The sequence below is a fragment of the Thamnophis sirtalis genome, unplaced genomic scaffold (genome assembly GCF_051295495.1).
Source record: "Thamnophis sirtalis isolate CommonGarterSnake01/CBP01778 unplaced genomic scaffold, rThaSir2_p1.2 scaffold_7, whole genome shotgun sequence".
NCBI classification, from domain to species: Eukaryota; Metazoa; Chordata; class Lepidosauria; order Squamata; family Natricidae; genus Thamnophis; species Thamnophis sirtalis.
The window spans coordinates 45,624,096-45,641,824 of NW_028261387.1; the positions used below are offsets into that span (position 1 = coordinate 45,624,096).

The following is a 17,729-nucleotide window of genomic DNA, read 5'->3' on the forward strand; positions in this document are numbered from 1 at the left end:
CTTGCTAATTTCAAATTTAGTATTACTTAATCCCAATACAGAGTCTTTTTAAAACCACTGCAAAAGTTAATAGCAATCAATGAAATAATTGTATATAAAAATATTCACAAATTTATATTTGGCTTTAGAACTTAAGGCAGAATGAAATTTGAAGTAGTCCCATATTGATATCATTGATATTTTCTTTCCAGTCCAAAATATATTCAGCTCCACTTAAATCTGTCTTGAAGACAGAGGAGTTAAAAAGTATGAAAGGATAACCCAGAATCATGAAAGAAGCCTATACAATCCTCCTGCGGGTAGACAGATTTCTTTCATTTAAGTTTCCTTCCTGTTAACATTTCCCATTATAGATTGGCATCAATGCTCCACCTTATGTACATCTTGTTCCTTCCCTGTACTTTACAGAGATGGTACATTCTCCATCACCCTAAAAAGGGCACAGCCTGTTCAGCAATTTTGCCCTGCCCTCCTTTCAGTACTGTTTGGCAGGACATGTTTTTTTTTCTTCAACCAGAAAAAGAAGTACAAAAGGAACAAGCCTAGGACAAGTCTTGGACCCCACCCAAAACAATAAAACACACACAAGAACACTGTGATCCTTGCTGACATATCTTTACCAACTTTTGTGACAAACATGCCGGATGGAGCTGGAAATGGATCTTCCTAAATGTATTCACTGTAGAAAAGTTCCTGCGGGTAAACATCCAATGTGTACAGGATGGTTTGTTATTTGAAGAAATTCCATTCTCACCTTTTCAAAGCTTTTCAATGTAACTTCATACACAAGTTCAGCATTTGGTTCTATGCCAAATACAGGCTTTCCACCTTCACCAAACCCATATCTAAAATAAAGCATGGGAAAAAATATAGCAGAAATGACTCAGGATAAGGCACATTATTCAGCATTCTGGATATTTATATTCACAGGGAGATAATTGGTTAGCTACATATCAGGTCCTGGAGACGAAACATGAGTTGCCTAGGAAACCAATATCTGAGTAGCTCATTTGGGTCAAAACACTTATATACTATACTGGACTCAATGTTATTACTTTGTATTCAGATTGGATGCAGTTATATATTGTGCATTCTCTTTCAATTTTTCATGCACTTATTATCCTTTAATGTTTTTCAAAATCTTGAAATTACACTAAGCAGTGGATATGCAAATGGTAAGAATATTTGAAATAATGGCCTAATTCTATCTATACACTATTTAAATATCATTTTAAATATATTTTAAAAGAAGTGGTTTATTCTAAAACAATTTACATTACATAACAATCAGCTAGCACCAGCTATGGTGTTAAGTATAAATGAGATCTGTATAAAAGCTATCTATGTAAAAGTAGATTGAGAGCCAGGTTCTTGTAGTGGTTAAATGTATCAGGCTAGAAACTAGGAAACTGGGAATTCTAATCTTGCTCTAGGCATGAAACACACTAATGATTTTGGGCCACTCACTTATTCAGTCTGGGAAGGAACCTGTGGCAAGCCACTTTCAAAAATCTTGCAAAAAAACCCAAATGTATAGGCTTCTCCAGGTGGACACTGAAAGCAAAGACTTGAGCCAAAGACAACAAACAAACAAACAAACAATAAATGGGGGACGGACAGATGACAAACACCCCCTCCCACATTTCTTACTGTGTTCCTATATGCAAGATACAGTGTTCTCCCCTTTGCATCTTCTCCAGAGCTTTGTCAATTCCAATGGGAATGTCATGGTCTTCCCCTTCTCCAACAGTGAAAGCTACATCTCTACAATCAAACATTCTGCCGTCACAAAACCCTTTCAATTGTACTGTATGGGAGAAAGAGAAATGTTATGGAATGTAAAGCAGTACCAACAACATTTCAATATGCATTAAACAGCATGATCAAAACACATTATTTGTTGCCATTCTTGTCTTCACCATAGCTGGCATAAGAGAAGAACTTGGTCCCAAAGCAAACTTCAAAATCACATTGTTTTTTACTTTTCCCTATTTCTAAAATGAGTCCATGCTTAAACTGATTGATGTTAACTTTTTTTTTAAAAAAAAAGCTTAAATTTTATTTACTTATTTATGTATTAAATTTATGTGCCACCATCTTGTCTAAAAGCAACTGTTCTTAGCCTATAGAACTGAAGACAGGTTTACTCACATTGTGGGCCAGTTCTCTGAGGCAATTGTGTGAAGCTGGCAGCTCTCAGTATCAGACAGCAAAATCCTGCCTAATTTTGAACCCAGATTGGATTTAACCCAGTGCTACAAAAGCTACTACCATTCTGCCTGAACACAAAAAACTGCCAAATGGCACTGCATTACATTGGCAGGATATAATTTCTTTGGTACTCTGGGGATAACAGGGTGAATTTAGATAGGAGCAAGAACTGAGATGATAATTTGCTTCAAAAGGAAGAGCCAGATAGCTTTAACTTTGTTGTCAGGCAGAGTATTATGTCTCTATTCTATCGATGTTGTGAGTAAGCCACCGATAGTTTGCTTTATTATAAGTACTATAGATTAATATTACAATTTATAAATATTAATATTTTCTATTTGTGTTTTGTTATTTTGTAATGGAACACCAATAAACAACAGGATGTCAGTAATATTCTTAAAGAAAGCTATGCACATATTTTAATGGAATAATTCTCTTTGCATTATACCGTAGCTCATGAAAGAAAAAGGAAAAAAAACAAATACAAAATTAGCACAAACTATTGCAAATATCACAAACTTCTTTACAATTACACCTGCTAAGAAAATGGAAGAATAGGTATGGGGACATTTATTTCCTCAAAGTTATATAAAAATGATATTAAGTTGCAGAATGCTCTAAGATTACCACCCCATAAATACAATCCTAGATATAAAACAAAGTTATACGGTCAGTAACAAGGAATTAAGTGGTTGAGAATTCTGATGTTCACTGATCATTAAAGCTAAGGAGGGGCATATCTGATTAGAAACTGATTATAAGACTATCATGGAAACATCAAGGCCATAGGCTAGACTGGAAGTAGAAAACAATTCATGGAAGAAGGCAGTTGTAAAACACTTCTGTTATGTTGCCAAAAAAACAATAATAATAATAATTGGAAGGCATCCAAATAGGGGAGGCTAAGCCAGATTGTTGTTTACAGAAGTTATGCATATGTATACGCATACGTAGGAACTGGCATTGATACATGTGTGAGAATGACTGGGCATGACCTCTCTCACCAACCCTTTCCCACTTCTTTTGCAATCTCCAAAGCACTTGGTATAATCCCCCAATTGGGAGTGTTAAATTATTGAAAGAACATGAATTCTGTATTCATTCTAAGCCAGTAATTGGGCTATACAGATGGGCAAGATGTCTCTCAATGACTGCAAAAGGAAAAGCCCAATGGCACACTTGCATGACATGTTGTTAACACAGCTTAAAGCTTACATCAACTAAACATTGTAATTATTAACTTACAGTGTTCTTCAATGGAAGTACATTAAGAACCTTGAAATCATGTAATGAGTCCGCTCAAGGTCAGGCCACCTACCTATCCATAAAAATGGGTCCCTTGGCCAATCATAAAAAAAACCATTTACCAAAAGAGGAAGTATTTCCTTCCTCACCTGAGAATATAAGGTGCATTCTACCATTCTATTGGATCTTGGTGAGCACAAATTGATATTATAGAATGATTTAGTTGTTTTGGCAGAATTTATTTATTTATATTTCATATCTTAACCATCCATTTCCCTCAGAGAAGGGCTCTGGGTGGTATACAATATAATACCATCTCTCTAAAAATCATTTAGTAAACAATATAGACAGAGGTGTGATGGAAATCAGAAGAGATGCCTGGGAACATTCCAGAACCCAAGGGACCCGTTGCCTATCTCTGCAGAAATTCTGCTCTAATTTATCACCAAAACCAGGACACATATCAAGTCTAAACTAGAGATTAGTCTATAGACAAGAATCTGCAAACAAATCCAGAATTGTATTCAGACAATGCTGTTCCAAAAGCCTAATGTATTATCAAAAGTTTGTTTAATTGCCCATCGTTCAATGTAACATTTGTAGTCACAGTATAATCCATACACTTCAACCAAGGAATGCTCAAGACAGCTATCTCACATAATTAAAAGATTTGGGTCAGTCAGCATGGTTTGAATTTAAGTGATGGAGTTTTACTCTGTTCTTTAGCTTACCAATGCCAGAATGTTTCGTTATCATTAACATTGCTATTTGAGTGGTCCATGGATTAATTTTACATACACTGAACATTCTGTAATTTTATTACTTTGTTTACATTGTGTTACTAACCCCCTGACAACTTTGCTAGCTTAAGAAATGCTTCAGGTATTTCATGAAAACGTTTCTAGTCTAGGAACATTCATAATACAGTACTTTTATTTTTCTTTAAGGCACTACAACATCTTGTATTTATAATCCGTGTAAAAATTAGTTAAACCCTTGTAATCTTTTGCTTCTTCCTTGTAATTTCTAACTCTTGGCCTTCTCATACTGAAATAATTACTTTGTGTTCTAATAAAAACAATTGCCAATATAAATATAAAACAAAACAACCCTCTCCTTAAAAGCCTTTTGCATTAGAAGCCAACGTTACGAATTTTAGGTATCTGTGAATCATCAAGTATGCATATCATAAAAAAATTGAAATGTAGCAAGATGCCAGAAACATAGCATACAATGCTATAAAATTAAATTGGATGGGAATTCAAAACCACTTTCCACCAGAGATTTTGTTCACATAAACAAAGAGCTCAAGTCCTTTTGAAATGTGAGCTTCATTCCATTATTACTAATACACATTCTAAATCTTACATTTTTCTTTCTATTTGACAATCTCCTGAGTGCAATCTCTTATACTACTGGTATATCAATAGAAAAGTATATTTTTCTCAATGGAAAAACAGAGCAAAAAGCATGTCCATCTAATTCACTATTGTCTATACTGTTTGGTAATATAATAAAGAGACTACAATGTAGGTCTGAATTCTAGGAACTCTCTCTTTATGTCTGAGAAACAACACCTTTTGCCTCAAAAACGTAAGATACTTGGAGGTATGCTTTTCTTTTACCAAATCCTATTTTATGACTCGCCAAGTGCTTGTAACACTTGTCTTTTGCAAAAACAAACAATCCAAACAGTATTTTCCTTTTCTTGAGCACTGTGAGTATCCTTTCTAAGTATCCTATCTGAGGCAATATTTTAGGTATTATATTGTGTATATTTCTCTAAAGTATGTTATGAGTGGCCTAAGGGAACATGAAACCTGTCTACAATGATACACAGAAGACTTGCAGTACTGAAGTTGTTAGTGGCTGTATCACTAGAACAAAGGGGTCAAAAATTCTATGGAATCACCTTATGTATTACAATACTTAAGACTAGTAGACATCTAAATTAATTATCTCCCTGTATTCTTAAGCAGCATTATTGGGTTAGTGTCAACACAGCATCTATTGATAGCTGTGAAGGAGTTTCCAAAGATTCTAATCTATTATTTTAAAGACATTTCTATTTTCCAGGTATAGTTTTGAGTATATATTACGTAGAACAATCTTTCTGATGTAAAAGTATCACCATATATTATTGTTTTTGTAGAATTTATGCGAACTTTACATTGAAAATAAGAGAAAAAGCAAAATATTTTCTCTAACTGTAACTGGGCAATAAAATGTCATCTGAATTTAAAAGTAGTAGCAAAAGATAGACGTTCCATTATTTGGCATTTAATGTGAACTTTGAAGCTCCCTTTCCAGATAATAAAATGAGTTCTTGCAATGTTTTGTTAACTTTATAGTTTCTACTCAGTATCTTTATCAGGACGTAAAGGTGTGGGGGATTGTGGCTAGAAAAAAAGTGTAATGTACAAATTTCAAAATAATTAACTCATATATATAAATATAGTATTAGATATATACTAGGTTGGGGTAGTCCCATTCTGTTCTGTGCCAACAATCTTGATTAACTAAATTCACTCTTTGATAAAATTATTCTGCATAAATATAGTACAGGAAATACTTCCATAACATGATTATCAAAGCTTACTTAAATACTATCTGAAAGAGATCACTTGGGTTGAATTACACTTGGATTGCACAGTAAGAAATTCCAGCCAGACTAGGGAACATCAGTTCAGCTGTTGAGTTGACTTATTGTTCTCCCTGTGCCTAGAGCAATTTTGTTTTGAAGAGCACAGAACATTGTGTTCTTAATGTGGCTGGCACATGAACTCTGTGCACTGACAGCAATTTGTACAACTTGATTAAAACAGCAGAGGGCTACATAGTAACTTGAAATGCAAATATACAAGCATAGTCTGTGTTTTAGGAAGCATAGCAATGAAATATGTCCTATCATTCAAGTTAATAAGACTGTCTTCATAAATCCTTCCCTAAGATTTTAAAACAACTACATGTATGTCCTAATTATAGTAACACCAGTAGTCTTTGAATTAGCTTCCTAGCTAACGCTGGGTTTTATTACAACTCAGCAAAAACACTGTCAGTTAATGATTGTTGTGCAAACTTAATCGCCCGCTTGTTTTCAAAGTACAGTCAGAACTACTTTTCTGGTTTTCCGCCAACCTACTATATATTCATATTAAATCAACCAAAACATTTCCACTTCACTATAGTTGACAAGAAATCTGAAATGGGTTCTCAATCCAAAGAAATTTGTCTCCTAGAATAGAAGATAATCACTGACATATCATAGTGACTCTAGGTGACTTACAAACAATAATAACATAGTATAGAAAACAAATAAAAACAAATAAAAATCCCTTACCCTGGGCAATAACACACAGCCAAATAAGCCATTTGATGGGCTCCATCCCACTCTGGATTCTCAAGGCTCATAGGCACAATATATTTACTTCCTTTGAGCATCTTATTTCCATGCCACTCAAAATTTATTTTAGGGTTGTTATCATAATTTTTGACAATACAGATACAATATCTAAGGTCAGGAGATGTGGAAACAATACTACTTAATATGTTTCCCTGAATTGGCAATCCCGAGAAAATGAATGACAGAAAAAACAGGGAATCAGAATAGGCACGAATAAAATTCCCGTCTTACAGGGATAACAGCCTACATGATCAGGCTAGAAGCAAGGGGGGAGGGGAAAACGTTAGTAATAGTGCATGGAGGACAGACAATCAACATCACCTCTTTTCCCTATTTGTTTCCAAGATAATACTTTTTTTAAAAAAGCTACCAAGAAAAGGAGAAAGCTAGTGAGGATGTGGAAGTACAATGCCTTGCCAGTTGTAGTTCTGTGCACATGTAATAAGCTTCAGGGGATTGATCAGGCAAAGCTGAGAGACAGAAATGAAGTGAAAAATGGTAAAAATGTGATGGAAGAATCCCACCTTCAATCTGACAGTTCTACTGCTGTTACAGAGAAAGGATATCACTCTAAGGGAACACAAAATTATCCTTGAAAATAGGAAAATTCCATGGGAGATGGACAAACTACAGAAACCTTCATCTGTCAAGAATATGTCTTGCCATATTCAGTATTGGAAGCAGTGTGGTGTGTGTGATGGACAAACACACTGTACACACTGCTCCTATAGGCATGATGCCTATTGATTATCACATGCCATCTAGATATTCTAACATAAGGAATGAACAACCCTACCCTACAGTATCAGTAGAATATTATTCTTCCTCATGTGAATAATATTCTTTATAATTTAGAGAGCAAGTTTATAAAAAAGTAGGCTATATTTTCCAAACTTTTTTCCTCCTACAAGGGGGAAACCCCAGCTTCATAGAAAGAAAAATGTGTTAGAAAATTAGACTAATCTCCACTACTGTGCCTGGATCTTATCTTTTAGACATATATCTGAAATGATTCAATTAACTTTAGCATCTACTTCCCATAAGCCTCCATCACTAATAAAGCAAGAAGAGGGAGATGAGGTAAGTTGTTCTCTTAATTAATGGAAAATAGTAACAGACGATTGCCCTTTGCTTTTTATTGGCTTATATAATAAAAAAAAAACATTTTCTTATTTGTCATTGGAATTGCATGCTGTTCAAAGAAATGTGGTTATTTGACATTTCTGAAGAATAGGCAAACAAACAATTTAAGATACCTACAAATATGTCTACAATGATTTGTGGCCTGGATTATATAATCAGGAACAAAACATATTAATTAAATTAAAGTAACCTTGCAGTCATAATCATAAAGAAACAAAAAAGCCATAAAGGTGGCAATGATGAAAGAGGGCGTGAGAATAGCATTTGCAATATTAGAATCTTATTTTCTGAGGAATTCATATTCAGCCTAAAAAAAAAAATCAAAATATATGTAACTTGCGAGTATATGCTTAGTCTCCTTTAGAGGCCATTGTAGAATTTAGGGTTGATATAGTGTAGACTTGTATCCAAAACCACAGGAAGAGAGAACTTGCAACACAATATTATTATTACCATAACTAGAATGACATAACAGCAAACTTTTGCCTCAACAGATAATCTCTATTTTTAATATTATAACACATATACACAGAGGAAAAAAGAATCACAAATCAGAAATACTAGTCATATACAAGGCGATCAGACATCCCGCTTTCAGCGTGACAGGCACGCTTTTCTACAATTTGTCCCGCGCCGCGCACAGTTTTCAAAAAGTCCCGCTTTTATAGCTCGTTCGCTCCCCCGCCCATCAGCTGTTGCTCGCTCCCCCGCCCATCCACACTAAGTGTAAGGCAGTGCTTTCAGTGGGGTGCGTGCTGGGAGGAATCTTTCCTGTCCTCCCAGCACGCACACCACTGATTAAACTGTTCTCTTTCGCCTACAGCAGAGATCGGGCGGGCGAGAGGAAGCGCTTTAGGCAGGGAGTTGTGTGCCAGGAGGAGAGATTCCTCCCAGCACGCACCCCACTGATTAAAGTGCTTTCAGTGGGGTGCATGCTGGGAGGAATCTCTCCTGTCCTCCCAGTTCTCTTTCGCCCACAGCAGAGATCGGGCGGGCGAGAGGAAGCGCTTTAGGCAGGGAGGTGCGTGCCAGGAGGAGAGGAGAGACCCCTCCCAGCACGCACCCCACTGATTAAAGCGCTTTCAGTGGGGTGCGTGCTGGGAGGAATCTCTCCTGTCCTCCCAGTTCTCTTTCGCCCGCAGCAGAGATCGGGCGGGCGAGAGGAAGCGCTTTAGGCATGGAGGTGCGTGCCAGGAGGAGAGGAGAGACTCCTCCCAGCACGCACCCCACTGATTAAAGCGCTTTCAGTGGGATGCGTGTTGGGAGGAATCTCTCCTGTCCTCCCAGTTCTCTTTCGCCCGCAGCAGAGATCGGGTGGGCGAGAGGAAGCGCTTTAGCCTTTAGGCAGGGAGTTGTGTGCCAGGAGGAGAGGAGAGATTCCTCCCAGCATGCACCCCACTGATTAAAGCACTTTCAGTGGGGTGCGTGCTGGGAGGAATCTCTCCTGTCCTTCCAGTTCTCTTTCGCCCGCAGCAGAGATCGGGCGGGTGAGAGGAAGTGCTTTAGGCAGGGAGGTGCGTGCCAGGAGGAGAGGAGAGATTCCTCCCAGCACGCACCCCACTGATTAAAGTGCAAAATCCAAGTTGAGGGAATGGCGAGCAGCGGCTGCAACCCCAGAGCTCGGCTAGGCGAGAGCTTTAAGGCAAGCGGCGGTACAGACCCTTGCTGTCAATCCACCCCTTCCTTGCGCCTTTTCGCAGCCATCCCTTCGTTCTCCCACCAGTGGGGCTGCTCCCGTGACAGGGTGCCCCCCCCGTGGCTGCGAAGGAGTTTCCCGAGAGTTTTAGAGGGTCAGGAGTACGATCTTCATTGCAACTTCGCCCTTTGCAAGCTCCAGCTGCTTGGGAGGGTGGTTATTTATTTATTTTTTCTTCCCGCTTCCTCTTTCTCGCTGGGGTGCAAGGATTGCAGTGGCGGCTCGGATGGAAATAGTGACATTCGTGGCATCGCGCTTGGGGTTAAAAGCAGCTTTTCGTTCATGGCAGCAACTGCTCTTTGAGAATTCTTGCTTGAAAGAACAGGACTCCCTCGCGTGGTCCTGAATTGAGATCCATCTCCCTCCACCCCTAATTAAAAAGCCCCTGGTAAATTCTTGCCTGTCCTGTGCCACTTGGCATGCCTGCCTGTTTAGTTACACACACACACATATTTTCATTCATAGGCATATTGTTTTCCAAAGGTGGAGCTTGTCTTCTTTTACTATTAATAGTAGTAATAGTACTAATAGCAGTTTAAGGAAGCAAACCTTAATAAAGGCAATTGACAAGGGAATAAAGATCTTGCATACCAATTGTGCAATATCTAACAGCATACTTTTGTGCTTGCAACAATTAGCTGGGTTAATTAAGGCAGAAGGATCTTTTCTGACCACTTACTGGTTAAGCTTGGAAAAGCACTTTTTGTTAAATTATCAGGCTCCTGAAAAAAATACTGGGGAGCAGATGCAAAGAAATAATGAGATATGGATTAGCAGCTGATATTATGTATATATTCTGCAGTGATGTATGACATTCCTGTTCTCTTTAGCCTCTGGTCATCCTGTTAATGCATAGCAGAAGCTCCTGTGGAAGCAAACAGGGGATAAAGTGTCCACAGTATGCTAGCCTTGTAACATTCACATGGCTGACAGGAATAGCTCTGTATGCCACAATATAGAATATGAATTCTGTATTCTGTATTCCAAATTCATGAGTTTTGTTAGTAGGACTAATCTTCTGCTCACTTAGTGAAAACAATTCCCATTGAGTCCATTGAGGTTTATTTTTCTTTATTAGAATATCATACATTTCTGCCTTGCTTGATTAGTTGGGGATCATTTCAATTTCAAAATATATGAAATAAAGTTTTCAACAAACTTGCTATGAAACTACAGCTACAGGTACCTTAGTGTTGATAAACAGTTTATCAAGAGATTTTCAGGAGCAATATATCTTTAGAACAGTACCTAAAATCCTATTTCTGTTCATTATATTTAATTACATGTTTTGAAGACTATTTCCCATCAGGATAGCATAATTCAAAACAAAAGGGAACTGGCAGAACATTCAAATCTTTTGCGACTCTTTTAGACTCAAGGTACTTTTCTCCTCTTGAAAATGCTTGTTTAATTTCTTTTTGCGCTTATCTATATATAGGTATGATAAGTTAATGAGTATTTATTTATTTATTAAATTTATATGCCACTCATCTTACTATCCAAAGTGATACTGAGAAGCTTACAACACAATAAAACAGCAATATAAAACCATTAAAATTAATAGGAACTTAGATAAAATTAGGAACCCAGTATATGAGTGACAATAGGTGGAAATTTCACCTTTACAATGCTATATGTATAAGATATACTGTGTACATACACACACACACACGATTGTAAGTCAATTTGAATTCAATATGTAATTGTATCCACCTAATTTCTTTATATTAACATGAAGTAGGGTTGTGGGGAGTCAGAATAGTCAAGATGCTGGTTCCAGCCTATAATTGAAAACTATCTTTTTTGATCTCCTATTGCAGATGTCCCCATCTTGAAGGCTGTGATATATGTTACAAGGGCTGATCAGACTATGGTTATGGGGATATATGGTTACAGGTTTTTTGTTTAGAACAGTACAGGTAGTCCTTGACTTACAACAGTTCATTTAATGACTAATCAATTTACAATAGCACTAAAAAAGTGACTTAGGACCAGTGGTGAATCCTACAGGTTCACAAATGTGAGCATGCACACGTGAACAATTTGTCCCACGTCCCGCGGGGTTTTAAAAAACTCCCGATTTTTTAAATTTTTTAAATCAAGAATCCCCCCCCTCCCGTCAATGGTGTCCCTCTTTACCAATGTTAAAATCTGGTCACCTTAGTCATATATGGGGTGGGGAGGACACACAGAGAGAACAATATTGCCATGGATTCTACTTTTACTATTATAATGTACTTTAATAAGACAGGTCAACTGTTCTGTGCAATGACTTCAGTATTTTATGTAGGCTGAAGAGAATACTCACTCTGAACAGCTGCTCCTTCATTAGGGTTAGAATATCCTTCACCTTTTTGCTTGATCCTACGAATGATGCCTCCATTATCAAATAAATCCTCCCCTTTGAAATCAAGCAGTTCAATCTAGATGAACAAACAAATAGCTCAAACTTTAAATAATGCAAATTTGCATATAAAAGCATATTGACAAAACACAGATATCTAATATCTAAAGACAAAGCTACACGATGACTCTTCCAGTGAGCCTATTTTTCTCTATATTTATAAGAAAAGGGATATATAAAGTATTTATATATTCAGCTTTCAATAGTAATATTCTGACAGATTTATCAGGCACTATAACCAGAGTAATCATGGGAATCAGCATTACAACAGACTTTATTAGAGCCAAATGGTGGGTCAAAGTTAAGTCACTATCATCTAGAAACATTTTTACCCCAAATTTAGGATGATTTTTCTTTCTTTTTTGTATTAAGCCCAGCTAAATATCAGCACCTAGTCAAACCTGACTGATCTTAAAATATTAGAGGAGCTACCCCAAAAAAATTCAAGGCTATGGTGTAGAATTTAAGTATAAAAAACCCCACATTAAAAACAATTGAAAATCACTTCCATGTTGTTGTTGAGAAAATCAAACTGTTGATTTAAAGTTGTTAAAACTTTTTTTAAAAAAATGTACATATTTCACTGATTCTTTATTCACTAAACCTTTCCAAGGGTTCTGAGCAAAATCAGTGCATTCCTCAGGCTCTGTGCAATGCAGCTTCAGGCATAGGCCTCCATATCCTTTCTCAGTCTGATTATGGTTTGGAGTACCTGGTTGCCTAAACAGGATTTAAATGATAACATTTGCAACATAAATGTTATTTAGTGTGTCAAAAGCATGATCCTTTTCAAGCCTGACACAATTTTACTCCTGCAACATGTTTGAAGCATTGCCATTGCCAGACTAAATCAGAAGCACTTCAATTCTAACAGAGTATTTGGGGATATAATTTAGGTCACTCAATTAAACTTCCCACTATCGTAAATTTGTCTCATAGTTTTTATAGGACATTAACAGAATTTTTATAGTTAAATAAAAAAATCACAAGACTAATGCAAGATAAGAAACTCATAATGTTTGTTCTTGCGAAGGAAACACATTTTATTGGCAACCTTTTCAACAATTTTGGAAATGTTTTGTGGACTGCAAATAATTTTGTGGCTAGTGTGCTACAAAAGTTTGAAAGATAACAACAGATCAGTTTTTTATTCACTTGTTAGAAATATTTACAAGATTTATATGGATGGAAAGGTAATTTTTATATCTTTATAAAAATGCTTTACAGACAGTAGTAATTGTATGAAAATTTTACCTAAAGTTCTGTAGATTTAAGGGTACCTAATACAAATAACTAGTTCAAATTACTGTTTTATCCACTGAATGAAAAAAAATCAGTTTTCTGTTTCTCCATTTTTTAGAGTACCCATTTCATTTCAGAAATTATACTTCTGTTTATGCAACCTAAAAATGCATTTGCCTTCCTTGCAGCCACATCACACTACTGGCTCATATTCAATCTGCAATCAATTACTGTGCCAAGTCCATTTTTGTCAAGTACTGTTATCAAGGCAAGCATTTCGCATTCTATATCTTTGCACTTGATTTTTGTTTCCTTAAGTTTTCTGCATGTCTCTCATATTTAATACCATTATTTTCAATCAACTTATTTTTGTTTATTTCTTCCAGGGTATTAATACCCCACCCAATCTTCTCTCATTTGCAAAATTGATTAAACATTGCTTCCTCCTTTTCATGCCTCATCTTATGTGTAAAACTGGATTGCCTACAGACTTTTACTTTTGAAAAAAATATTTATGATTACTTTCTGCAAGTACATTTTCCCAGAATAAGAAATACAAATGTGAATATTAGTGGTTTTATCATTCACAGCTCCCATATTAACTATTTTAGCAAGCAGATGTATTAATGGTATAAAAGTATAATTTACATAGTTTTTAAACATTTATATTTTATTGTAGTTCCTTTAGAACCATGGAATTTGAATACCTGTAATAAATAAAAATAAGAAAAATATTTCATAAACTTACCTCAAAAAAGAGTGTTGCATTTGAGGGGATCTTTGGGACACTACCAGCAGAACCATATGCATATTCTGGCCTACATAGCAAGTGGCAGATCTCTCCTTTTTTCATGGTGGAGACCCCAATATCCCATGCTTTGATAACCTGACCTAACATAAAGAAAATTTCAATTTAATAATTTTGTTCAGTAAGCTTTTCTTGAATTATCTAGAAATACACAATCTCATGGTCAAATGACAAAATAAGACACTCTAAACTGTATGTCTCAGTGACTTTTTTATCTGACAGCTTAAATAAACTGGAAAGTCCTTTACTGAAGTGGCATTCATTTCAGCAAGGAAGTTTTGCATAATCATCCAATTCAGACTTTACACTATACTGGAGCAAAGTATGATCTGCAGAAGCTTTTCTGCACTGAAGCCTGCAGCTGCTTGTCTTCCATGTATGAAGTGGCTGGAAAGGAAGACAATTTAGGAAATGTTTTTCAGGGTTTCAACTGCTTCCTGCTCTTTGGTCACAGTGACATCCAAGTATTCTCACTACACATATTCTATCCAGACTATGGTTAATGTGATCTCTGATTAGATATTCCCTCCTTCTTTCTGCTCTCACCCATGCCATGAAAGCAAGTGGCCATTACTTTTCCTTCTCTGGGCATGGCTTTTGAGGACAGGTGAAGGCCCCGCCTGCAAAACTGGGGCAGGCGGGGGCTTCACTTGTCCTAGTTTTACACTTCTCGCTATTACTTACTCTAGAAAAGGATACTTGGCAGAATTCTTGTCAATTCTGCCTAGTTAAAAGAAAAAAACAAAAACAAACTTGGCATTTCACTGGTCCTCTGCTAAACCTGTTCAAACAATAGTATTTTTTTTAAAAAAAGGCACAGCCAACATTTCAATGTTCTACTACTGAACCTGAAGAAAAGACATTTCTTGGCAGGCAGCCCAGTACAAAATGGCAGGCAAAGGCAGAGGGTGGGGGTGGAGGAGGGCATGATGCCCATCAGAATAAAGAACAGCCAATTGCAAAAGAGGCATTTGTGTAAATCAAAGTGAAGCACAGCAAAAAGAATAGGCTGTTAGGCTTATTGCAGGGGAGAAAAACAATTACTTTTGTAGAGGAAGCAGAGGAAGTCAGGTAAGGTCACCTTCCTAGGTGCCTAAAATGGTTAAAAGCAATGTGATCTGTTTTTGTCCTTACCAAGGAGTGGGTAATCTCTATTCTAAGTGGGCCAAAGAAGAAGTGCAGATCAGCCCTTAATCTCACATGTTCATCTTTCCTTTAAGCATATGACACCATGCAGGCAGGCACATGGTGTCAGCACTTCAAGGTAGACCAGATCACAAAACCAAAGGTATGCAGGCCAATAAAACTTTCATTATAAGGATATAGTAACAGAATCTTGCCAATCTGAATGATTCCCCCCCCACACACACATACATTATTTGTCAGAACTAGGCAGTCTTGTCTGAGTCATTTTCTCAGGCTACAAATCCACACTGGAGTCAGGCTTATTTTATCTGACCACTGATTTGGTAATGGCTCTTCCTACTATCCCTCAAGATCATTCCCTTATCCCATATATATGACCTTTGCTTATGAAATCAGTACCCTACTTTATCCAAATATAGGAAAATATGATTCGCATTGTACCAGCAATGATTAAATGATTTAAAATACGAAACTAAACTTGTGTAAAAAGTGCCAATCTTAAAATTTAAGTGTAAAATTTAAGTAGTTTCATGGGTCAATGGAATTCCACCACTGGAGAATGGTGATCCATCCACTTTCTAAGGCAGAAATGTGTATTACAAAAGGTACACACTAGAAAGTCAAGTACATAATAAATATACAATTTTTATAAAGCCCTTTACATGTTTGCCAAAATCAAAAATCTCATTGCAGTTAAAAGAAATTCAACTTCAATACTTTTGAATTATCAACTGATGGTGACTTCTTCACAGTAGGACATAATCACACATAAAAATGGCTTTAAAATTAAAGAATGTAGAACTTAGTATTACTGCTTTTGCTTAAACTTAATAGGCAAAAAAAAAAATCAGTCGAAAGGTTATATACATTGCCAATTATAAATGACAAAAAGTTATGCTGCCGCAAGAAATTTGTTAGCGTTTGTGTTTATTGTTAAGATGCATCTATTTGCCTGAATATTATTTTAAAAATAATAATAATAATGAAAAGCTACCAGTGTTAAAGTTTCCTTATAGTACTTAAGCAGTTTAAAAAAAAAACACAATTAATAACTATGTTGTTTTATTACACTTTGACATATCAGAAAAAGAAAGAGGAAGACTTCAATGGAACTGATAATCTGAAAGAATTCCCAGTGTCCAGGAATTAGGGCAGAATCATTTTCATATGAATAGAAATAGCAGGATGTCCTCCTCTTTTTTTGCCCAGGTTCTCCTTCCACACTCAAAATCTGCTCCAGAGCAGGTTTTGTTGATCAATGAATGACAGGCTGAGATAAATTGTCTCTTTCCATTCTGATAGTGGAAACCATTGTAGCTGATAATCCAGTCTATTTTTAAAACCTGCTGTTTTACTCTTAAAATTTAACAAATATTTCAACATATTTCTTTAAAATGTTCATTTCTTTCCATTGCTGAACACATTTTCAGTTATGTACATTAACAATAGAAGGTCTGAAGAAACCCTCTAGAATTACTATGAGTGAAAGCAAATCCTGAGAAAGAGTTTAGGCAGCTGATTTTATTCAGATGACAGCTAAATGTGCTCCAATACATAGAGGACATTTTGACAAAAATCATTGTAAAACAGCTTTATATATAGGTTGTACAATGAACTTCTCTTCCTTCACAGTTCTGTAATCATGCTGCTTGGCAGCTATGCAAAAAATTCCTCAGATGAGAGAGAATTGTAAGATCTGCCTTTTTAAAAAAGCCAAATCAAAAAGATATAGTATTGCCACTAGCTAAAATATTTCTCCACAGTCAAAATAAACAGTGACATGCAGTTTCATGTAATGTATGTTTGTTTATTAAACTATTTCAGATTGTAACTGATGGGAAAGGCAAAGACAAAACAGAAAAGCATATAGAAAACTAGCATGTCAGGAAGAAAGGTCAGGCATTTGATTCCTCACCCATAATCAGTAACAGATACATCACATGAGGCCACTAGTCATGTAAATTTTATTCACATCTGAAAACTCCAGGATTGCTCTAAAAGTATTTATAAACCTACAAGAAGTTGGCCACTGCACAATGGGTGGATGAAGATTTCACCATCTGATAATCCTTAATGTTTACAAACAAAACAAGTGCTGTGTTAGCCTTGATGGTAAACTGGAAATTTAGTCCCTGCCTAGAAAAAGAAGGGAGTGAAGTGAACATATATGTATATATGTATATATATATATATATATATATATATATATATATATATATATATATATATGTATGTATGTATGTATGTATGTATGTATGTATGTATGTATGTATGTATGTATATATGTTTTTCAAGAATGATACACAGCTAGTCATGCTTGCACAAAAACATTAGAAAACATCTTTTTCAATTAAATATGGCAACATACTTTCCGAACTCTAGGAGTGATGGTGCAGCAATATATCCCATTTTCAAAGTAACTACTAAAGGC

At 36.1% G+C, this 17,729-nt stretch overlaps 1 protein-coding gene across 3 annotated transcripts in view; it reads right to left on the bottom strand.

Annotated features, from left to right (window-relative positions):
• The window catches only part of FKBP5 (FKBP prolyl isomerase 5), a 52,737-nt gene that overhangs the window by 15,585 nt on the left and 19,423 nt on the right, over window positions 1-17,729 (bottom strand). For 2 of the 3 annotated variants that reach the window (XM_014053859.2, XM_087719900.1), the window contains exons 4-7: window positions 14,093-14,235; window positions 12,007-12,121; window positions 1,651-1,807; window positions 755-845 (exon numbers count right to left, since the gene is read on the bottom strand). In XM_014053859.2, the coding sequence (XP_013909334.2) occupies window positions 755-845; window positions 1,651-1,807; window positions 12,007-12,121; window positions 14,093-14,235 (506 nt within the window). Of the gene's footprint in view, window positions 1-754; window positions 846-1,650; window positions 1,808-12,006; window positions 12,122-14,092; window positions 14,236-17,213; window positions 17,435-17,729 lie in introns of all 3 variants that reach the window. The other variant, XM_087719901.1, reaches the window with a different exon arrangement.